This window comes from Acanthaster planci, linkage group LG04, assembly GCF_054643075.1.
Source record: "Acanthaster planci isolate LZ-2023a linkage group LG04, COTS_SCS, whole genome shotgun sequence".
Lineage (NCBI taxonomy): Eukaryota > Metazoa > Echinodermata > Asteroidea > Valvatida > Acanthasteridae > Acanthaster > Acanthaster planci.
In genome coordinates this window covers 9366589-9391249 of record NC_141780.1, presented here as the reverse complement: position 1 = coordinate 9391249, position 24661 = coordinate 9366589, and the positions used below count along the sequence as shown (strand labels likewise).

The 24661-nt window shown below is 41.9% G+C and overlaps 1 protein-coding gene across 11 annotated transcripts in view; it reads right to left on the bottom strand.

The window, feature by feature from the left end:
* LOC110985000 (DNA repair protein complementing XP-C cells-like) overlaps positions 1–24661 on the bottom strand; it is a 196105-nt gene that overhangs the window by 133989 nt on the left and 37455 nt on the right. For all 11 annotated transcript variants that reach the window (XR_015425063.1, XR_015425062.1, XM_087136113.1 and 8 more), the window contains 2 exons: positions 19306–19423; positions 16346–16438 (listed from right to left, as the gene is read on the bottom strand). Coding sequence is in view for 9 of the 11 variants with exons in the window: in XM_087136113.1 (XP_086992239.1) it covers positions 16346–16438; positions 19306–19423 (211 nt within the window). In the remaining 2 variants the exon portion in view is untranslated. The remainder of the gene's footprint in view (positions 1–16345; positions 16439–19305; positions 19424–24661) is intronic.

Sequence of the window (24661 nt, the reverse complement as noted above, 5' to 3'; positions counted from 1 at the left end):
ATGCCCCAAACCCTGGTATATGGTTTCAAAACAAGGCTGGATTATCACCACTTTTGAGAGTGAAAAATGTCAGTAATGCCCAGCAGCCTGGTCTTTTGTTACAGGGCCCTGTTTCCTAAACCATCTCCGATTCCGGAGTTCCCGGCAGGAAGTGGTTAAAGTACCCCTCCCAGCTGATGCAGCCAGCATCTCTCAACCAGGCCTGTGGTTGAGAAAACCTGGTGCAGAACACTAGCAGCTTAGCATTTTCTACTGATGGAAGAGGTCAACATGTGGATTGTTGAGTACCTTGAAGACTGACTCGGCCACGCTGTGATGCAGACACAACTCCATCGGCTGGATCCTTCCCCAAGGGGGAACGTCTGTACTGGAGTTGCTGGCTCCCAGGATGTGGGTTGCTTTCAGGTCGATGCCCGAGTCCATAACCCATGGGAACGTTTGTCTTGTCAAGAGGCTGAGGCGTGGTGAGTGCGTGCCTCCTTGGTGATTTATGTATATGATCACTGATTGAGTCAGAATACGTTAGCCTTAACAATTGTGTAGAAGTGATGTTTTACATTGAAGGCTGCCTGAATTTCCTCCCCCACTTAAGTGTGGGTTCGATCTCTTAGTGATACTTACCCCTGCCCAGCCTACATAAGCAAATTTCCCACGTGCCAATTACAATTTGCTGGAAAGACTTGATTATGCATTCTGCCCCTTGACCCTCCACAATGCACTGCAATTCCGATGCCATGTTCGTCCTTCTTTTAGAAGCGGTGAAAACCATCGGAGCCAAAGTGGGGAAGGATGGGCGGGAGCAGCTGGACAGGGGTAAGTATCACTAGGAGACTCGACCCACACTAATGTAGGGGAGGAGTCTCCAGTGTTCACATACCCCTGCCCAGCCTACATATGCAGAGTGGCACCGTAACCTGGAGGTGGGTCGGTGACAGGAGTGTAGTTACTAATCGTAACATAAGGCGGGCGTCACCAGAGCGAGCACTCACCAGAGGAAACTCCTAGGTTGAAAATCCGCCGTCTGTCCTGGAACAGGGCTGAACATTGTCCGGACTGCCGAGCACAAGGTCACTGTGTAATGGGCTGTTTCACTCTGCAGAACATATTTCAGGTAACACTCGGTGAAGGGAGATTTCTAGCAAGCAGCCTGGCAGATTTGACCTAGAGGAACTTCTCTGAAGTACGACCAGGATGCAGACATGGCTCGAACGTCATCATGTTGTGCTGGCCAGCATCAGCGTTTGAAGATAATGGCCAAGACCATCCATAGGTGGAAAGGGTTTCATTGTGGTGATGAAGAGCCGGGAATTAGATTCTCGGCGATGCTCGGCCCTAACAAGATATCACTTGAGAATCCGAACCGGACATGATCTCTTGTCAGAGTCGTCTCCCAAAAGTGAGGCTATGTCAGGAACGAATATGTCGGGAGACCAGAAGGTAAGCGTATGCCCAACAAACATCTCTTGAAGGAGAAATAGGATAGCAGCATTGTCGGAAAGAGTCAAGCCATCGCTGAAGCATGAGTGAACAGATGAGACTTGAGGCTATGCATGGTGGAAGTACTAACTATGGACAATTTTGCGGTGACACAATGTTGATATATTTCTCTTTTGTGAGTGTGTGTGGTTCTGAGAAGAACCGGGGTTCACTCGACATTTCGGACAGCGTGCTCTGTCCGTCTTCAGGAGAAAGAGTGCCGAACTCTTGAGTGTGGCCTTAAGTACTTGTTGGGAGGATTGAGTGTAGTGGGAACTCGTTGAGGTGGAAAAGCTTAATAGTAGTTGCGGATGGCGGTAAACTAGAGGCCCGAGTGAAAACAGATACATAAAAAAGCCTTTGTCCAGCACATTAAGTGAAGACTCTTCGGTGGTGGGTGAAGGATCTCTGACTTGGGCTGACAGAGGAGGTCCTCTCTGACCGGATGGACCAGCAGCCATCATACCAGGAGTCTCTTTCATCTTTGAAACCACAGTTGGTAAGGTCAGAGCAGGGAGACAAGGAGGATCCGACATGGCTCCATTCTATCTTGGACAGGACCCACGGGATGAAGGAGGTTGGACGGAAGACGTATGCCAGAGGGCCCGACTAGTCGATCTGTAGGGCATCTGTTGCCCACACCCGTGGGTGAGGGAACCTGAAGCAGGTCATTGGGAGGTAGGCATTGTCGGTGATAGCAAAGAAGTCGAATTGAGGACGCCCAATCTCTGTGAAAATCTGGCTGACAACACTTGGATAAAGAGTCCACTCTGGACAGCATCCAAAAAAGTGTGTCTGCTGTGCAGTTGCTGGTTTCTGCTATGTGCGCAGCTTGAAGACTGATCCCTGATCGATCATCGACATGAAGAGCTGCCACGCAAGGGCGCATGAGTTGAGGAAGGCGAGTGCCACCCTGACATTTGATGTATGCCACTGTCGACGAGGCATCCCTCTGGACTCAAGTGAAACAGCCTACTAAGTGCTGTCGGAAGTGACGAACAGCGTTGAACACCACTTTGAATTCTAACACACAGATATGTGCTTGCTCTGCAGGTGTAGGGTCTGATGACTGGAGCCGAGAACGTGGATCATGTCACGCTCAAGAAGGCAGAGGCGGCCCTCGGGTTGGGTCAGGCCAGCAATAGAGTCAATGTTGTCATTCTCGGAAGAGAGAGGTTTAAGGCCCACGGAGGTGCGAGTAAAACCGTGTTCGGAGTGGAGAGAGTCACCACGATCCCAGAAATGATCCAGAGCTGGGTCCCATTGGGGAGGGGGTTCTGGCTGGATGACAGAAATCACTTCGGCTTCCAAGAACGCCCCTTGCAAGGGAGGAGGGACGGCCGGGAGGGGGTCCAGGTTGTGTGCCGTCACCACAGACTGAAGCTTATAGTCTATCTTGCGGGAGAGAGAGGTGAATGCCTCCATGAGGTTGAATCGAGATCAGAGCGGCATTTCTTCTTAGCCTTCTTTACCAGTAAGGGGGGAGCTGAAGGCTGGGACGGTTGGAGGAACAGCCGGGCAGGGGTCCCCCAAATGGTCGGTTGTATCCTGCGAGGAGCATCCCAGGTCGGGATTGGTGGCCTCATGACCAGAATCCATCAACAGACAGGAGCTGCGGATGGGATATGGCAGACGAAAGCTCCGGCGGCATGGCAGTCCAAAGGGGGCAGCATCGTCTGATGCAATGGGAGGTGAGTGCCGTGCTGAATTGCAGCACTCCCCATGGCAGAAGCGGTGGAACATGGCAAACCCGCTGTGGAACCCGTTGCCCGGTTGGAGGGAGTTGACTGGCTCGGCTTCTGAGGGGGTACCGCCCACTGAGCAGAGGCCGGTAAGGGACCCGGGGCAGATGGCGGACCGCCGCCCCATGAGGCCATCGGTCAGTAGAGTGGCCTGGGGATGCGGTATGGAGCAATGCCCGGTACCCGCAGCATAGAGAGGGAACCGCTCATCATTCTTTGGTCATTGTGATATAGGGTAGCGTTGTGGCATAGCACGCTCAGCCCTGTCGGTAGGTGTACGGAGCAGTCATCAGTGATCAAGGGCATTGTTACAGTACCGCTCACTCTGCCTGATCAATTCCGGTAGTGGTCATCAGTGATCAGGGTACTGTTGCCGCATAGCATGCTCAACCCTGGCCTATTCACTCCACTGGGTCTCTCCTCGTCAAGGCTATTAATCAGATAATGCAAACCGCACCACAAAGGAGTGGGCAGCCTGCCAAGCCCCGCTCCACGGCCAGACCCATATAGCATTAGGCCATTATTATTCGAATGCACGCACCACATAGAGAACAAAGGGCTGCGCAGCCATTGTTCAACGGCTACACACGACACACTACGGTAGGCCACACCAAAACCTGTAGATAATGCACAGCAAAAAGGGGCAGAAAAGAACAAAAAAATATACAAAATACGAGAATAAGCATTCTAACCAATAGATAAGAAATCACTCTTTATTCGTAAACAGAAATCAAGTCAATTCACAAACGAGAAAGGTATGGAACTCGAAACCCCAAAAATGCCATAAAAGACACGTCCGTAAACGATGGGCGCTGAGAAAAGGAGAACTTGGCGGAAGGATTGTAGTGCATTGTGGAGGGTCAAGGGACAGAATACATAATCAAGTCTTTTCAGCAACTTGCAACAGGCACATGAGAAATTTGCATATGTAAGCTGGGCAGGGGTATGTGAACACAGGATACTCCAGAATTTTGATATAACTTCCCAATAACTCAAGCACACCTGTCCCTGAGACCTGGAAGATCAAGGAAGGAAAGCACCCCATCCAAATGGGACACATCGGAAGTAATCATCACCAGCGGATCCAGCTTGGGAAGAAGAGGCTGCAATCCAAATGGTTCCATACACTATGAATTTCTGCTCGGTTAAAATGCAGTTTATATATAACAGGTTTGCCCTTACCCAACGTATATTAATAAGCACTGTATGCTCAGTGCTTGTCCGAGAGCTTGCGAAAAAACCTCACAAGCTTACTCGGGTGGGACTCGAACCCACGACCTCCTGCTTACTAGTGCAGATGTCTTAACCACTCGACCACCGAGCTTGCCGGGATCGGCTGGCCGGTGAGTTCCTTTGTGTGTGGAGATCATACCGCATTAATAGGCTGCCCCGCCCTAATCCCTAACGGTATACTAAATAGCTTTTAATTGCTACTGATTGAAACAAGTGAGTTCTTTGCACCTGGACTCAGCACTTCGTAGGCCTATCCTATACTTGAATGTATTAGTTTTCAGGCGTCATGCAGCCCATGTGTATTTCAGGATAGAGACATTTTGTTTAACACATTGCAAATCCCACTGAACAATCGAGCCCTTTAAGAACCGGCAGATCTGCGGATGGAATGCAACATGCAAGCTTGTGTATAAATGTGCCCGATCTTCTGCGTATCGTGAATATTTTTGCTACAAGCTCTTACGTCAGCCGAGCCACCGAACCTAACCTAAAATCATCTAACATGGCACTTTCGAATTGAACCGACCCACACTGCTAGGTTCAGATGTTCAGCTCTGATATGACATAGCATGGATAGCAAATGAAATGAATGCAATTGCAAGAAATGTTAAGAAAAAGAAGAAGAAGACGAAGAAATGTACATGTACACGTATTATACATACATGTACATGTACAATAAATCTAGATGGCCCTGCATCACATGATGGTGAGAATTCAAAATCAACTACTCCAGACACAGGCATCATTGGGATGAATTATTCCAGATTCTCCCGCAGATTCAGTATGGTTTGGATTGCCAGGTTCTTGTCAATTTGTTGGGTCTTATGGGCCGGCGGTACAAAACTGCCTTGGGGAGCGCTCTTGAAGAACGGTTAACATCAGACCATGGGCACCGCCATCTTGTATTTTAGCACTAGCGCGATTTATTTTGTGCACGCAGAAAACAGTTTGCCAAAAATCAGTGAATTTATCGTGTAAACGGGTGCAGAAATACCTCTACACGTCAATACATTGAAGCCAATTCCAACTTGTGGAACGTTAAAGGAAGATGATTGACATTTCCCCCCAAACCGCTCCTTTATTAGGTAATATGTGGATTTATCCAACGGGATTCCGCGGTTTGTAGCACACCATCTCTGCACCGTTAAAACACAGTTAAAATGAATGACTGTTTGTTTGGACTGTCGATGGACCAGGAGGATTAAGGCTTTAATAACAAAGGGTGGTGGGTTCAGTTGAAACACGGTTAAAATGGGGTGAACATTTTGGCTAAAACGGGGTTAAAATCAGGGTGGAATACATTTTAACCAAGAAACGACATTTAACCCTATTTTAACCAATTCGAATTTCATAGTGATATCAGCCACCAGTGAAGATGTGGGCAGATGTAGTCCATTAGGAGAACTGGGAGGACGATAAGAATGCCAGCAGGTGGAACTGCAGGGGCCTAATAGGAAGACAGCAAAGATGATCAGTTCCACCAGGCTATTCATCAGGTTGAGGATGTGTAGTGTTGGAGTGATGGAACCCTGGTGGAGGTTGAGAACCGCACCTAGTTAAGTCAGAACCTTGGTAGGGAAGGGTCTTGATTTTTTGTGATTGATGAAGAACCTCGAATGGTTGGTAAGCTTGTAAGTAAAGGCTGGTATAAGCTGCAGCCTCATCTAGACATATCTGCCTACAATGGATATTTGAATGTCAGAATAACAAATTGGGCGAAGGAAGATGGCAATCATTTTCACCATTAAGGTGAGGACCCTGGGACATTGAAAGACCGAGTGACAGGAGAGCGCATTTGCTACTGTATTGTTAGGCCCCGAATTTCTTGCAGATTGATCACGTGGTCCTTTTTCCACTGTAGTATTTCCCATGTTAGAATATATATTCTAGGGGAATGTGTTCTGGCTGATATAGGCCATCACTGATGGGGCTTGATGCTGGCCCAGTTGTGGCAGTTGGGGATGAAAGGAGTAGCGAGAAGAATATCCCTGGTAAAGCGGTGGTTTGGGATGAGGATGCTGCGAGACAGGGGTCTGTGCTTCTTAAAAGGAGAATTTCTTCATAGTGTTGATGCTCTAGCCTCGGTTTCCAGGAACTTCCTAAAGAAGAGGTCTTTCCCAAAGAGCAGAAGTTCTTGGAGTGTGGATTTCGCACCCTCGTAAGGGATGTGCGTTGCCTCAAGAGATTAGATCTCTGGGTGGAAGTGGCGAGGCAGAAAATCTGGCTGAACTGTTAGAATGTGGAGTTCAGTATGTTGTCAAGGCCGCGAAGTGTGAGGGCTGCAAAGCCTGGAGTTACCGAAGAATTCTCCTAGCACGCACGGGCCAGGTATTCTGAGAGGAGTAGGAAAGCTCCACACTGTAGCGTGAAGTGTGAAACCCTATTGAGTTTAATCATGGCAGATTTAAGAAGAGCCTTGTCTTTCTCGTGGCAGATCACCCTGGTAGGTGGCTTACCTGAGGTAATTTTATCCTTAACAGCATCAGGTATATCCGGGACCGATAGGAAGTTGTCAAACTTTTCTGTTGGCAAGTGGTAGTAGCAGGAGTGGCATGCCATCCCTAGGATTTGGTCAGGGACTTGAACGCCTTCACAGAAAAGTGGTCAAGGGGAATTTCTGGAAATACTGGTCCAGAAGACTCCAGCCATGCAGCAGGACATTTAAATGAGGAAGATCGAGGACTTGAATCATGTCAAGCTGAAAGAGGCGGAGGCAGCCCTCGGAAGGAGAAAGGCCCGCTGAAAGAATTAATTTCATCCTCATCTGAAGACACAGCTGGCTGCTCGGACGGAGGTAGAACTGTCTCATCATCAGAGCCACTGGTACTCCTGTGGGTTGCCGTTTGTTCCAGTGGGTAGCCATCATGTTGGCGTGAATCCTGGTGAACATCTTGTTCAGATTCATTGTGTCACTGCGGAGCTGGTTGAAGGAGGCAGATCCACGGGGAGTGGATCGGGTTCTGGACACCAGGCTATGGAAGTCAGAGCCTCACTAATGGATTTGAAAGCTGTCATGCATGGGGTGGGTGAGGCCTCTTGTTGCTCGGGGCAATGCCTCTTCATGGCTTTTGAAGAAATTGATGAAGAGGAAGAATGCATATTCTTATGTTTCTTGGGTGGCAGTGATCTGGTGGCCAAGGTGGGGGACAGGACCGGAGGGGGCAGATCCCCAGACAGGGAGTGGATGGACCCAGTGGAGCATGGGGAGCCCACTCTAGTGTCATCGGTATCTGGGCAACTGGGAGTATGCAAAGTTGATGCTGCTGAAGAAATTGCCTTTTGTGGTGATGAGCTACGGTGGCCAAAGTCCACTGGGGCTCATGGGGGAAAGCAGCCCCATTACCCTGCAGGTTCTTCTGAGCCATAGGCTGCCGGTGGGCATGGCTTGTCATGCTCTCCAATGATCATGGGACAAGCTCTGGGGGCTGTCTTGTAAGGCACACTCAGATGTCCATGTGAGCCAGAAAGAGATCAAGAGTCTGCGGGCTCTCCTGCGGGTGCCCCTGATCAGCCGCTTTAGTCAGTTCTATGCTTAAGTGATAAAACAGAAGTCCATTAGCATGGTGCCCCTGCTCGTGTCTAAGGCCTTTATCCTTATGGCAGACTGCGCCTCTCCTCGTAGTTTCATTGGTAAACACCTACAGGATGCATATACAAAAGTACTGGAGAAAACAACACCAAAAACACAAGAAATAACATTCTTATAAGCTAACAGAGAAAACTCAAGGGTAATACTTTACTCAAAATGGAGAAAAGGATGATTGAAGAATACAGAACCGTGTAGTGAAAACAGCCTATTAAAAAGGACACGTTCGTTAAGTTAAAGAGCTGAAAAAAGGACAAACATGGCAGTGGTAGACCAGCCGCCGAGTTCGTGCATGCATTATGAGTGACTCTCATGTGGAAATCTTGCCTCTTGAATGGTTCCTTGCCCACCTATTATTGTTTTGATATAGCAGCAGAACCCAATGTAACCAACCCGCCCACCCCATCCGGTTGCAGGCAATTTGAAGGCTACAGGAAAACTCATGGGAAACTTGATGTCATGATTCCATTTAAATTACCTAAAAGGACGAAATAATGTAATTAAAATGCACAGGTTTCTGTGTTATGTTTTTTTAACTTGATTTTTTTTTTATGCATTGGAAGCATACTAGCCCACAATAGCCCTTCATAAATAAAGAAATATCCAAGAGGATGTCCACCATACGCTTTACTTGGGCCTCCCTCAAAAATGAATCCATGAACTGTCTGTGGATGTTCACAAACATCTGCCCGTTGCTTCGGGCAAAGCTGGTTCGTGAACTTTGCCATGCTATTCATCAGTGCGCATGGTCGAGTTAATGAGGCAGTAACAACATTCCAAAATTTTTAAAAATAATAGTGCAAGAGTTTGCCTGTAGAAAATGTACATTGAAGTGTAGTGACCTGTGGTTATGTCAGCGCCCCGATTAATTATGCAGCCAGCCGGCCACATTGTGCCTTGCGCAGAAAGAGCCTCAACATCCACTGCATCAAATAGTCTCTCGGAGTGCACATTTTACTACATATTAATCCTCGAGTGTAAATTACTAATTTTATAAACACTGTTTCGTTGATAATCAGTGCTGATTACAGTGTATGCAATGATTGAGGGTAATTACACTGAGCCTTTTTATGAAAGGCAGAGCAATATGTTTACTCATGGCTTTGTGGCTGTGGGTGTTGGGTGTTCTTAAACTTTCCAGAGTGTGGTCTTTTATCGCCACTGTGGACTGAGCAATGCCCACGTAAGAAGGTTGCCCCCAAATTCCTTGCTTTCAGTACCTTTTCTAGGTTATGTAACCTCACTACACTTGTATCATCGTGACCACTGATCGCCAAAGAGCATATTAGTTAGTATTATGCTTGCGGCTAATGTCATTTTGGGAGTGTTTTAGTACTCATATTTGTGGGATTCCTTCACAATAGATTTCTATGCCTCACACGTTACGCATAAACAATACATGTCACGTTACATTAATGCTGTATATACTGTGCAGGGTAGACCTCAGGTTTAACATACACGTTGTTTATTATAGCACACCTCATACGTTGAACTGCGCCTTGCATTGGTGGGGCATGACAACATTCTCTGTGATTTAAACTTTTATGTTAAGAGTGGGCTTTCTAGAATTATACAATGTACATTCCCATGCAACTACATATACTGATGGATATAGTTATTGATGTCGTCTACACGAATATACCTGTACTTGAATGTACTGTATTGTGTTTTGACAACAGCGTGAGACTTTGGGGGCTATAACTGCCTCATGCTTAGTCGCCAGTAAACCTCGCTCTAGAACTCATCACTATCTGAGCTACCGCACCGGGGTAATTTATCAAAGTGCATACATCAATTATATGTTTTGCAAGACCACTTTTGTAACTCTGAGAATAATAACTATTTTGTGACTATATTCTACTTTGTATGCAACATTTCTCAAGTTTAAACAGTTATACAATTATTTCACATACAGGATTGGTTTTGATGTGCAAACTCAAGTGCTGAAATGAGACTGATGAGTCATTTATAATAAATACTTCATAGCATATCCGGTGTCCGACTCATCCTTGGGGGAGTATTCTTTGTGCCTCATCATCCAATACTGGTGGATTGACCTACCACCCCACCCTTAGGGGCGGCCTAGAAATCCACGTCCGGTCACAGAAAGAAACACGATCACAGAAAAAAAAACACATGTAAATCTGAGAATACATTCCAAATGATTTGAGTGGTTTTTACCGGAGTCAAAAAATTACCCTCTGTGAATCACATACATGAAATATGAAAACCTCTCTGATTCACATGGAAATTCAGGAAACTTTATCTTGTAAAAAATCCATGCAGGTACACAATAACCAATAAATAGCTTTCATTGTTGTAAACTTCAATGTATTTAATTCATTGTTTTGTTCGAACAGTCAGCCCTAAAAAATCAAGAACATAATTTGTACTTGAAATAGCCGGTGTGTGTAACTTGGGGATTTTTCATACCTCAATGGTAAAAATTCAAAGGCAGGTGCTGGCCACACGGTACATTAAAATTGTACCCATTACTTCTTAGTATACGACGACAGCTTAGGTTTGTAAACTTTGCGGGGTAAGTCATGATAGCAGCTCTATCTGGTGAAGCATTTTCTTGTGTGAAGAATGAACCAAATGATTGAGAACTGTGCCAGCCTTGGCTTGTTGGAGAAGCCTTCATATTGTAGATGACTTGGTGACCAATGGCTGCGTGATACGGTTACCTTGTAGTGTGCGTTGTATTTCTGGCAGCAAAGCACAGCACATACTTTTTTTATTTTAATAAGATCAAAGCACCACTTTTAGGTCCAGTCTGGTCTACGTCGGACACAGGGATGAAATATTAATACATTTTTTAAGTGTCATCGCAAAATGGCAGATAGCAAATGCAGCAATGGCTATTATGTTTGCCATATTTCGGGAGGAAAATGATTAGACCCACTTTATTATTAAAATTGATGGTTAATAAATAATGGTTAATAACTTATGGTTAAAATGTAGTTTAATACCTCTCTCAATAAATTTCAACAACCTGGGCTAGTCCACTTGTTCATTAAATTTACTTTGTAAGTACAGACACTTCCAATATCTCCTCTATCAATATCCATTGGTGTGCCATTAATTAACTGTTGCATAATAATTACTGATTTCTTTTCATATTTACTGAAAGACTTTATTATCTGAAATCATCTATTTTTTAATTAAGCCACTAAGTCTGATGCAATTTGTTTATATCTGTTTGATTAATTTTCAACACCCTGCATATTATACATGTACATGTATGAACCAATCAGTCAGTTGACAATTATCATTACCGTTTACCCTTACATATCTGAAGTATAATCACTGTGGTAAGGCATTAAGAATTAAAACAGATAAGAAAAAATAGAAAAATCCCTTGATCATGAACATACTTTTAATAATCAAAGTATGTTTTGGGAAAACAGCTTGGAAAAAAATTGCATTGATGATTGTATTGCAGGTACCAATGTTCTATTGCCTACATGTAGTTTATTACCTGGATGAAAGGATCACTTACAATGATTTCAGCATAGTCCACCCACCTCCCACCCTTCAGCAAAATCAAGCAGGCAAATTACGATCAGGTTGTACACACGTATATGTGCTGACCATGTTTTGTACAATGCAACAAGACAACATACAAATTCAACTTGCTGGTGGCCCACACAGTAAACAGCTACAGTAAACTGCTAACAAGTTTGCTTGCTGCAAAAAGTCCAGCCATTATGGCTCTTTGCCAACTGAAAGAGTGTGGGAAAATAAAAACAGTGCACGACTGACAGGTACATTGTTATGACAATGAAATTCCACTACCAATTTGACCAGCTGGGGGAAAAGGGTCCAGTCCAAATGTCATGTGATGACACTAAGGACCACCCAAACATCCCAAATCTTGACATGTGATTATGGAGATGAACATGTACAAGGAATATCCATGATAACATTATTCCCATGGATATCTTGTAAGGTGTTGTAGGCCTCATAAATATTCACTGCCTGAAAGTTCATCTACCAGTTCTTTTCAGGTTATTTGAATACTGTTAACATTCTTAACAGGAAATAGTCTAGGCCTATAATTCAAATTTCAACTTTTAAAATTTTATCCCTCTCAACATAAAGTTTGATTTTGTTTCCATACACAATCAAACTAATCCCTTAGTGTTACTTACAAAACGGATTGGGAATTTCCTTTAAGGCAAAAATTTAGAAAGAATCCATTGCAAATTGTGTCCCAAAATACTGCGATCTAAAACTGGATTGAAAATCTTTCAGAACATGTTGGATTTTAAAACTCATTAAAAAATGACTGTGCTACAGCATAAGAACAATTCATTTCCAAAAAGATACAAAATTTTTTGGGGGGGCTGGATACAGGTGAAAACTCACAAAAAAAACATGATCATACACAGGTAGTACCCAAGATAAATACATACCCAATTTGAATTCACAACTCTACAACATGGACACAAAACCAAAGGGCTCTACACACTTCAGCAAAAAATGCTCTAGATGCAAAAATCATAAGCCATTCATTACCGTTTCCGTTGCACAATGATGTCCATTATTCAAAATACTTTACATTGCTGACGACAACATTGATCACTTCTTTTCCAGTACACGTACTGTAATTTTCGGAATACAGGCCGCACAGAGTGTAAGCCGCATAAGTCGCAGTAGTGAGGCAAGGCACAGCATTTAGTAACTGATGTTGCTGTATAAGCTGTAGAGACTTTTGTCAGAGAGAATCAACGTATAAGCCATGGTCTGTATTCCAAAAAGTACAGTATGTGCTTTATGAATACCGCCGGAGGGTAACTGTTAAAGCTGAAATTATTCTGAGGGCAAAAACACGTGGAGAAGAAACTGTCATTTCAATTTTGCTTGTGAAATATTTTCCAAGGGCCAACAAATATGGGGGGCAAACTGTCATTTCAATTTCTGTGTCAGAAAATTTGCTGAGCGCCAACAGTTATTAGCTGGCTTTGCGTACTCTGTGTACAAGACATTTTATCATTAAATGATCAAATGTTTTATTCTCAGTATTCCATATAAGTGTTCGATTGGTTTGTCACAGATAATTTCATTAAGGAGATGCAACAATGTGTTGTTTGAATGTTTAATTAATGTTAAGATATGCCAACAACGGCTAAAACCACACCACAATAGAAGATGAACATTTGTGCATGCACAGGTTATGCATACACAGTACTATATATACTATACACATACACGTACATACATACAGTACATGTACACGCACATGTAGTAATGCATGTGCGTGCATATGTACTGTATATTTACTGCACAGAATGCCATAAGCAATTCTGTGTCAACAAGGGCTCTTGTACTGTCGCAGGCAGCCAATCAGCTGCTTTGGGGCAACATTGTGATGAATATTCATTGTGCTCTGCCAATGCTGTAGGAAGAGTGGTAAAAAGTACATACCGGTACACCATATGTACCGGTACATGTACACTGTACATGTAATTCACAATCTGTGCAATTGGTTTCTGGTACACACTGTATGTGTGAATCTCTCCTGTGTGTTATAGTTGGTATGTATTGTAACAGTTTGCAAGCAATACTGTGTGTTAGCATGGCTCTGTGAAGCTGACAAGCTAATTGATCCAATTTTTACGGCAAATTTGGACAAGAAAAACTGAGAAATCTCTCCTATGCTTAACTACCAAGAAGTGGTACTTGAATTATTAGGTAGTGTTTTACCAGCTTTCTTTATCTGCAGGTATGTGTGGAATTGGAGGGAAGTATCTTGGTCAAAATGTCTTTATAAAATTTGTACAAAAAACAGAATTCTAAAAAGGATCTACTGAATGATTAGCATAATGTGTCAGCCAATCACATTAGAAAATTTAGACCAATAAGGGAACTACTGTGACAAAACTTTTAACCAATGGGACATCTTCTTAATGGGAGGCATGGCTTAATGGATTTTGGGAATGTAGTTTAAGGTCAGTTCTGTCATAGCCTTTATAGGGGACAGATCTAATACACAGTGCAACTTCCAAATTTTTGTTTACCTGCCTCCGCCCCATCTCCACCTTGTGTTATTACATTGTGTGAACGAAATTTTGACATTGCGCTTGGCATTATCACAAATATTTGGTTTGATGTTTCTTGGATGTACACCAAGAACCATTTCTTCCCCTCCCCCAGCGGTTCAGATAGGGGCATTGTATCCTGCATCTAGATTTGAGTCAGCTAAGCACTTTGAAGCAGTTTTTGGCAGAAATTTCGACAGACATGGTCAAGAATTGATCTATTATAATGGCTAAAAAAGTTATTTTACCAGTTAAAGCTGTAGAGCATACAATGGAGGCACTATAGCTGTAATCTCAATGTTTTGTGACAGGCACTCGAATGACTCCATGGATGTTCACCATGGGCCATTCCTCCAATAAATCTCCAACGGGGAACATTGGGTGCCTGCAGTTTTAATAATTCAGGTTTAGAGTTTTCACTACAGAGTTATTAATTAATTGGTGTAAACATGACTGTTGGCTTTTACTGATTTCAGGGTCTGGTGTGCCTGATTGTTATTCAGCATTTATGGGTGAGCCAGGTGTGTTATAATTGTTACATTAACATGGGCTACAGTGCCATGTTTAGAGTTGTATAATGGTGGACCAGGTGTGGCCTAACTTTGATGGCCTGATGTGCCACATTTACGGTGGGCCTGGTGTGCCCTAATTAAACGTATGATGGTCTAGTGAGCCATACTTGTAGCAGGGTCTGGTGTGCCCTGAATATTAACACGGTCTAATGGGCCGTGTTTAGGGTGGGCCTGGTGTGCCCTAATTACACGTATGATGGTCTGGTGAGCCATACTTGTAGCAGGGTCTGGTGTGCCCTGAATATTAACACGGTCTAATGGGCCGTGTTTAGGGTGGGCCTGGTGCGTCCTAATTACACGTATGATGGTCTAGTGAGCCATACTTGTAGCAGGGTCTGGTGTGCCCTGAATATTAACACAGTCTAATGGGCCATGTTTAGGGTGGGCCTGGTGTGCCCTATTTCATGGCTGGGTCTGGTGTGCCCTAATTACACGTATTCATGGTCTGGTGAGCCATACTTGTAGCAGGGTCTGGTGTGCCCTGAATATTAACACGGTCTAATGGGCCGTGTTTAGGGTGGGCCTGGTGCGTCCTAATTACACGTATGATGGTCTAGTGAGCCATACTTGTAGCAGGGTCTGGTGTGCCCTGAATATTAACACAGTCTAATGGGCCATGTTTAGGGTGGGCCTGGTGTGCCCTATTTCATGGCTGGGTCTGGTGTGCCCTAATTACACGTATTCATGGTCTGGTGAGCCATACTTGTAGCAGGGTCTGGTGTGCCCTGAATATTAACACAGTCTAATGGGCCATGTTTAGGGTGGGCCTGGTGTGCCCTATTTCATGGCTGGGTCTGGTGTGCCCTAATTACACGTATGATGGTCTAGTGAGCCATACTTGTAGCAGGGTCTGGTGTGCCCTGAATATTAACACAGTCTAATGGGCCGTGTTTAGGGTGGGCCTGGTGTGCCCTAATTACACGTATGATGGTCAAGTGAGCCATACTTGTAGCAGGGTCTGGTGTGCCCTGAATATTAACACGGTCTAATGGGCTGTGTTTAAGGTGGGCCTGGTGTGCCCTATTTCATGGCTGGGTCTGGTGTGCCCGATGAAAATGCAATTTTGTTGCCAGTTTGCCCAAAAACTTCTGGTATCAGGCAATATTCGGAAGAGTTCTTGGAAATAAAACAAAGCTGTGGCCAGAACACCAAGTGAAGTGTGTGTGCGAGGTGATTTATTTCAGTCTGAGAATAATAGGTAACCGTGCCCTGAAAAAACAGTCAATTTCGAGGGCAGACCTTAACAACTGCTACACTGAATACGTTTAGTGGACCCGTATTGTTTGTTACAGCGGTATTGCATATAGAGATTGATAGATTTGCAGACCAACATATATCTGCATCAACCACACTCTACGCTCAAGAATGCACACGTAAGAATGCACTTGGAACACGTACTGGTTTACCAGATTGCAGAATATAAACACAGTTATAAAATTCAAAACATTTTTCTAAATTTTAACACATAATTATTTGTCATTATTTTGGTACATTACCTAATGTAGTGTTCAAAAAGAGAAAGATTGATCACTGCCAAAACAACTGGTAACTGGGCTATGTAGATCACCTAACAAATACCTTGTTCACAAGTAATGGGTTGACTAGGTTCAGTCCTTTACCTCAGTAACGATGGTGTTTTTTTAAAACATATTTGGACATGTATAGACCATCAAATTATTGACATACACATACCTTGCTAGGTGCAGTGTACTTCACAGTGATTGGCTGGAGAGATTCAATCAAGCGAGCTTGAAGGCCAAGTGCTCTAAAGGTTGTCAAACAAACCTAATGGACCAATGCAAAAGGTGAAACAACTTTGTCAATTAAATGTTTTAGTGGTAAAGTTGTTTTTCATAATGATTTTCAAGGACTCCTACACAACTAATTACTTGACCCAGAGGTGACAATGTGAGACATATTTGTTAGCAGACTGTTTCACTTTCAGTGGAAATCCAATTAAGCAGTTGGTTTGTTCAACAGGTACATGTACATGTTCATACCAGCTATCTTGTTTGCTTTTTGCAAATTTTTCAACACGTTGTGCTAAAATATCTACCTTATAAAGGTTTTATAAAGGTACCAATAATCAGTAATTAACTACGTTTTTCTCCCTAGAAACAGAAAGCAGGAGTGTGCGTTTACAAGCATTTTTTGAACCTAGTACCCATCTTATGTCAATACTGGGTACCCGAGTACCCTTAAAAATAAAGAACACTGAGTTAACAAATGGCATTGTGTGCAATCCCAGCAAGCCAGTCGCCCGAAACGGTTTTTGGGACATAAGATAGGAAGCAGCATAGTTTTCTACATGTTCAAAGGAATTCTCCCCCACCTTTTCATCAAACAAAATTGTTACTTCAGTTTGTAACAAAAAAACACGTAGCTCTGTCGATCTCTGAACCGCAGTTATGATTGCATGGAGGAGGAGCATGACGACTGGATAGTATTTGACAGTATTTAGAGAGCAAAATTATTAGTTTCAGACTGACGTCTACCCTTTTCTCCCCTTTTTTATTTGGGGAGGGGGCTTTGCTTTGTGTTTTTGTAGTGCTTTTGTGACGGAAAGGACAAATGTCTAGTAAACAATGGGATATCCGATCCACGTTTCATTACTGTATGATGGTATTTTACATGTGTTTATTCTTTTTTTTGAGCAGCTTCAAGGTGTGAAGTTCTTTTGATGTGTATCACTACAAAATATCTAGCTATAATACACCTCAGTGTTCATTTTATTTGGAAAAACTTCAATCTGAACAGTTTCTTGGGGTTATAACTCAACATGCATGATTATTCTATGTATACATGTACAAAAACAGGCACACCAAATTAAAAATTAACATAATAATGTTAACCACTTGCTGCCGGGTGCTTTTAACCACTTGCTGCCAAATAGTTTTAAAAATGCAATGCACATAATCGAGACTTTTTCAAGATTTTCAGTTTTCAAAATTCAAAAATTCATCATTTCAATTAATAGACGTTGACAGACAAAATCTATCAATGCCCGAGTATTTCAGCCAGGCCTGCAGCCTTGTAAAAAGACCCAAGATTATGCAGTGTTATGTAACTTTCTTTTGTTCACGAACCCGGCACAGTGCGCTGCTGACCTCTTTTCAACAGGGGCCAGATAAGCGTGCAGCAGTGCTGTGTGGCTCATCGCTGCAGTGGTGAACCAATTTTGTCCCCCGTGGTATCCGCTCACACTAAATACCCCAAACCGTGGTACACTGTTTCAAAACAAGGCTGGATTATCTCCACTATTGAGAGTGAAAAAATGTCAGTAATGCCCAGCAGCCTGGTGTTTTTGCTCCGAGTAAGGTCTTTTGTTACAAGGCCCAGTTCTCTTTGTCCGATTTCAGAGACCCCAGCCACGCATATAAACACACAGTGCCAGAAACCAGAGTCCCCGGCGGCAAGTGGTTGAAAATGCAGTGCACACATGCGAGAGATTTTCAAGATTTTCAGTTTTAAAAACTCTTCAAAAATTCTTAATTTCATTTAATGGATGTTTACACCCACAAGAATGACTCTTTGGTGGCTGACAGGTAACCTTCATTGACTCCTGAATATTTCAGCCAGGCCTGCCGCCCTGTGAAGAGAGCCCAGAATTGTGAGGTGTTGCGTAATTTCGTTTATCCCAATTGAATGCAAGTGACATCTTTTCAAACGTGGCTAGATTAGCATGCAGCAGTGCTGTGTCGCTCATCAATGAGGCCCTGGAGCACTTTTGTCCGCGGTGCTAATCCGTGAGCGTGCAACGCCCAGAACAGTGGTATACTGTTTAAAAACAGTGACGGATTATCTTCGAAAACTGCACGCCGAAAAAGGATGGCAATTTCCAGCAGCAGGTCTTTTGTTCTGAGTACTGTCTTTTGTTACATGGACCAGCTCTTTTGTTCCATTTCAGGCACTCTGGCTCTGCATATAAACCCATGGTGCTCGAAACGGGGTTCCCCGGCAGCAAGTGGTTAACCCATCATTGTTTGTACATTCTTGCCAGGGTCTAAACTGTTGTCAAAAGAATATATTACCATTATTCCAAACTTATTCTTATCATCACAAGGTAATGGGCTATACCGTGTAAAACAAGTGTTTGTGACAAAAATTTAAAAAAAAAATGGTCATTATGTAACAAAATATAAACCACCAAAATTAATGAGAACGAATTTTACTGAAAATAGGAAGAACAATGTTCTGTTCCACACTACAATACTACCGCATTTTGGATTACATAATATCACCGAATTCCATCAGACATTTCATTTTCATCACAAAAGCTCGCTGGTTTTTAGTGAACAGTCCTGAACAATAAGCAAAACTTGGTTCACAACAAGTCGCATCCGTGCGTTACAGTTTAACCCCAACTCCCTAGGGTGTATGTAAAATCATATTGAAATCAGAGGAATTGTGACTGTTGGTACATGTAATGGAACATCCCACTAGGATGAAATATTGCAGAGTATTGTGCAAGGATTGTGTGAATGCATAATATATGGCTGATGATTATAGAGAAATATGTGCAAGTAGTATCTACATGTACAGTATGCCCAGTGCAAATAAATACAGGTGGTGCATTTCATTACAGCCTTGTAGTTTGTGAACAAGGCTCTGATCTTAGCAAGAGAACAATTCATTGTAAAGGGTTTGCTTACATGGATCTGGTCCTGCTCTTTTGAAGCTGACATTTTCTCTATACAACTGCAAAGGGCATCAATTGGTGTTGCTGAATCGCTTGATGGATGCTCATTAACAAAATATGTCGCTCTGAACCTAAATATGAAATAAAGACAAGTACTTGTAACATTCAAAAGTATAATATATGTCACATACTCTGCAAACTGACTGGAGAATTACATGTCCACATTTTTTGCACACATTACGTAAAAATAAAGTAACATCAAACAGGGTATGACAACACCTTTGAAGATTTTTTATGATCCAAATTAGTGGGCATTTTCAGAACAAGTAGATATCAAATGGTTCAGTAGTTCCTTTTTATACTGTCTTTATGATGAATTACTAAGAAAAGTAATGTTGATTCATAAATAACAGATACGAAATCAAACAGTTTAGAGGACAAGGCAAATTACTTGAAACAAATTGTGATTACAAGAGGTATTCAGCAATTAGACACTTGTAATTGTAAAAATTACAGCAAGTACATATCTGTTCACAATCAAAATTCCTCTTTCCGGTTCAGTTCAGTCTTACTGGCTAAAAAGCTTAAACTTACATGTACTCTAAAGAGCTTCTTTTGTGCACATATACACCTACATGTACATGTACCAGTACCCCAGCAAGTAACCTCAAACATAAAAGCCCAAGGCATTGTCAAGCTTGCCTTTTATGTTCATAATATTTGGGCAATTGCCTTTTATGTTCATAATATTTGGGCAACTGCATCCTCATACATGTACATGTTGGCATTCCATTTGGAAGTAGACAGTAAACTATCGAAATCAGTCGATGAGAGCAGCAGACAAATCTTGGCAAAAATATGATGTCATTGGATGGACATGACTTTCCACACAAGAATGCATAGTTCCAGCAAGACGGTTGATCGGTGCACACAAGAATATTATTCTCTGCTCTGACGCGTAGACTGGTAAATAACTTGTACGTGTCAAGTCAACCACATTTGGTCTTATTTCCCTATGCCCTTCTCTTTACACGGGGCAAAGCTATTGGACAACCAACTTGACGCGTCGCGTTCATTTTGTTTTGCATTACGTCATACACATCTAATAATTCCTACAGTGAATTGTGAATTTAGAAAGAATGCCGATAAACTGTGTTGTCGGTGGCTGTTTTCGCAATCAGACAAAAGAGAGGAATCAGAATCATCCTGTGAATATTCCTGTGACAACATTTTCAGGGAAAAAGTTGAATAGTATATAAAACGTTCCACGACTTTTAGCTTTTAAACAGTCCTGATCATCAGCCGAGGATGTAACAGAGTCCATGATGAGACGTGGCCCACATGCTTTGCAGAATCATAGCGGCAGCGTGCAGTAATCCGACCCATTCATCAGCAGTACACTGATGGCCTACTTTTAGCTTCCTGCCAATTGTGACTCGTTCACATACTGAGCTACATTGTGCGCGATGAAAACTACATTGGAGTTTTTCCCTGACGCCAAATTCCTTGCAATGAAATTTCTTGTCTCTGATTACCCTGTATTTTTTTATTGGAAACTCAATTGCAATATCTGAAGGATTACAGCCTTAGACGTATCTCGCGATACGTCAAACGTTGTAAGCTATTGGTGGGAATGGAGGAGATTTATACCGTCTATAGTAGTATGCCATTGTGAGAAAAAAGACTGTACAGTATATGGATAAGACCATTCAGACTTTGTCGATCTCGGCAAAAAATGGGGCAAGATGTTGTTAGGCAAGGGAGAACCCGAATAAGCCCATTCAGACGGAATAAAGTTTATGCGAACCAACTCAACGCAGTTCGGAGAATAGTTTTAGAAGGCAAAAACAGGAGCCTGTTCACCACGACTGAGAAATCTACCGCAGTAATTGCAGCAGGGCTGGTTACCGACGCAGTAGTTGAAGTTGTAGAAATCAAACGGAGTAATTGCAGCAGGGCTGGGTACCGACATAGTAGTTGAAGTTGTAGAAATCAAACGGAGTAATTGCAGTAGGGGCTGGTTACCGACATAGTAGTTGAAGTTACAGAAATCTACCGGAGTAATCGCCGTAGGGGCTGGTTACCGACGTAGTAGTTGAAGTTATAGAAATCTATCTTAAAAATATCCTTTAACCTGACGGTTAGTCTCCTTGTTTTCCTTCTAAAAAATGTCCCCAACCTTGATGATAGTCTCCCAATTTGTTTTTGTTCAAATAACATCATCCTAACTGCAATTTTTATTATTCTGATTTAATTTTCCTTCTGAAAGTATTCTCATAAGCTTAATGGTTAGTCCCGTGGCTTTCCTTCTCTATACAAAAAAAACAATAAAATTAAACAAAAAACAAAACAAAAACAAACTAGAGAGAAGTGTTTGTAAACAAGTACAAACAAAGAGCTGTTTTGGGACTGTTACACCCACAAAATAAGTATTGGAAATTGTGATGAAAAAACCTCAAACTATGAGAGAGTAAAAATGAGCAATTTAGTATTCTGGACGTGACATATACCCCCGAAAAAGTTTCATTTATAATCAGTTTCAACCAATGCAATTGGATGTCCACTTTAGAAGCTAATCTAATATGACTTGTCACGTGATATTATTCTCACGGTTGAGAGTTTGCTTTGTACTTTGTGTAGCTTCTCACAATAGCTTAAAAATTATAATACTTACTTAAAGTAACATATATGACTTCTTCGACTGTTGATGTCATCACGAGTGGATGTGATACCAGGTACAAGAATTGTGATTCTTTAATGTCACGTGACTTGTCATCAGATGAGATCAGAATCAAATCAGATCAATTTGGGTCTAAAACCCTTCCATTTCCAGCCACACACAAAGTTTCAACCGCATCGGACCTGTACTTTTCGAGGTATAGTGGTTTGGAGAGATCCCCTTTAGTGTCACGTGACTTGTCTCCTGATGACATCATCATCATTAAATATGCTCAATATTTGCCTAAAGCACTACCTCTCCAGGATATAAGCAGGGTTTCAACCTTGCACTAACACCGACAGACTTATTCCGTAAAAAAACTTAATGGCTTTTACCACTTTTAAACAATAAGCCTACTTCTGGTTTCAACCACATATTATATATCCTAGCACTTGCTGGAAAAACCAAATGTTGCGGGAGGCCACGATTGATTTTATATGAGTTTTTATTCAAAATTTGATAATAAATCACGTGATGATGTCATCATGACATAAATATTTTAGAATTATCTTCGTTGAATAGTTAGTGCTTGCTGTAAGTTTGACGATGATCAACGATTACTAAGGTACGAAAATAGTGCCTCGAAAATGTATACAAAGTCAATGGGCTGAAATGAATATCAACAAATCACTCATAAATCACATGATGACGTCATCACGACGTCATGAATCTGGACGTATCTTTGCATCAAGGTCTTTGTTGGCTGTAACTTTGAAGTTGATCAAAGCTCTCAAACTAACCCACATGCTGGCTTGAAAACGTATACAACGGCAATGGGCTGAAATAAATATTGAAAAATCAAGAATAAATGACATGATGACGTCATCATCCATCTGCAATAGTGCCCTCAAAAACTAATAAACTACTCAAGTTCTCACTATGAATTTCTTCTAGGACCATCCTTGGATGATGGTTCAAAGGTCTGCCAAGTATGAAGTCGATCAGATTTAGTAAACTGCCAAAGTCGACTGGTAGAAGGAATTGAGTTGAAAAGGAAAAAAAAAGAAAACTAGAGAGAAGTGTTTGTAAACAAGTACAAACACAGAGCTGTTTCGGGACTGTTTTACCCTCAAGATAAGTATTGTTGATCAAAGCTCTCAAACTAACCCAAATGCTGGCTTGAAAACGTGTACAAAGTCAAGGGGCTGAAATAAATATTGAAAAAACAAGAGTAAATCACATGACAACGTCATATTGACGTCATTTATTTACAATAATTTCTGTATCAAGATCTTTGTTGGCTGTCACTTTGAAAACGATCAAACATCCGAAAGGGTTCAAAATTGTGCCTTGGAAACGTGTACACAGTTAATGGGCAAAAAATCCCATTTGGAGAAACACTGCTCTTTTAAGTTCGTGTCAAGTGATTTGCGCTTAAACTGAACAATTTTATGAAATATTACTTCATATTCGGACTCTTAGGCATATTACAAATAAAACAACAGAGCGTAAAGTACCCCGATTTCCCCTTTGTTCTTATAGTAATTTTGCGCCGAAGTTAAAGACTACTTGTTCACTTGAGTTAAGTAGAAAAACGTGTACAAAACATATGGGCAAATATAAAATATTGAAAAATGAATATAAAATAAGGCAATGATGTCATCGTGACGTCATCCCTTTGAAATAAATCGTGCATCCGGGTCTTTGTTGGCTATTACTTTGGGAACGATCAAACACTGCAAAGTTACAGAAATTGTCGCTGAAAAACATGTACAAAGTCAATGGGCTATAAACTTGTTTGCAGAAACACTGCTTCTTTAAGTTCGTGTCACATGATTGGCGCTTAAACTGAACAATTTTTATGAAATATTACTTCATATTCGGACTCTTAGGCATATTACAAATAAAACAACACGGCGTAAAGTACCCGATTTCTCTTTCGTTCTGATAGTAATCTTGCGCCAAAGTTAAAGACTACTTGTTCACTTGAGTTAAGTAGAAAAACGTGTACAAAACCTATGGGGAGAAATTAAATATTCAAAAATGAATATAAAATAAGGTGATGATGTCATCGTGACGTCATCCCTTTGCAATAAATCTTGCATTGGCATCTTCATAACATCAAGTTACAGAAATTGTTGCTCCAAAATGTGTACAAAGTCAATGGGCTATAAACTTGTTTGCAGAAACACTGCTTCTTTAAGTTCATGTCACGTGATTGGCGCTTAAACTGAACAATTTTTATGAAATATTAAACTGAACAATTTTTATGAAATATTACCTCATATTCGGACTCTTAGGCATATTTCAAATAAAATAACAGAGTGTAAAGTACCTGATTTCCCCTTTGTTCTGATAGTAATCTTGCGCCAAAGTTAAAGACTACTTGTTCACTTGTGTTAAGTAGAAAAACGTGTACAAAACCTATGGGCAAATATTAAATATTCAAAAATAGATATAAAATAAGGTGATGATGTCATTATGACGTCATCCCTTTGCAATAAATCTTGCATCGGGGTCTTTGTTGCCTATCACTTTTGGGAACGATCAAAGACTGCAAAGTTACCAAAATTGTCGCTCAAAAACGTGTACAAAGTCAATGGGCTAGAAACACGTGTGTAGGAAAACTGCTCCTTTAATTTCATGTCACGTGATTTTTGTCTAAACTGGGAAAAACTTATGAAATATTATTTAATATTTGGACACTTGG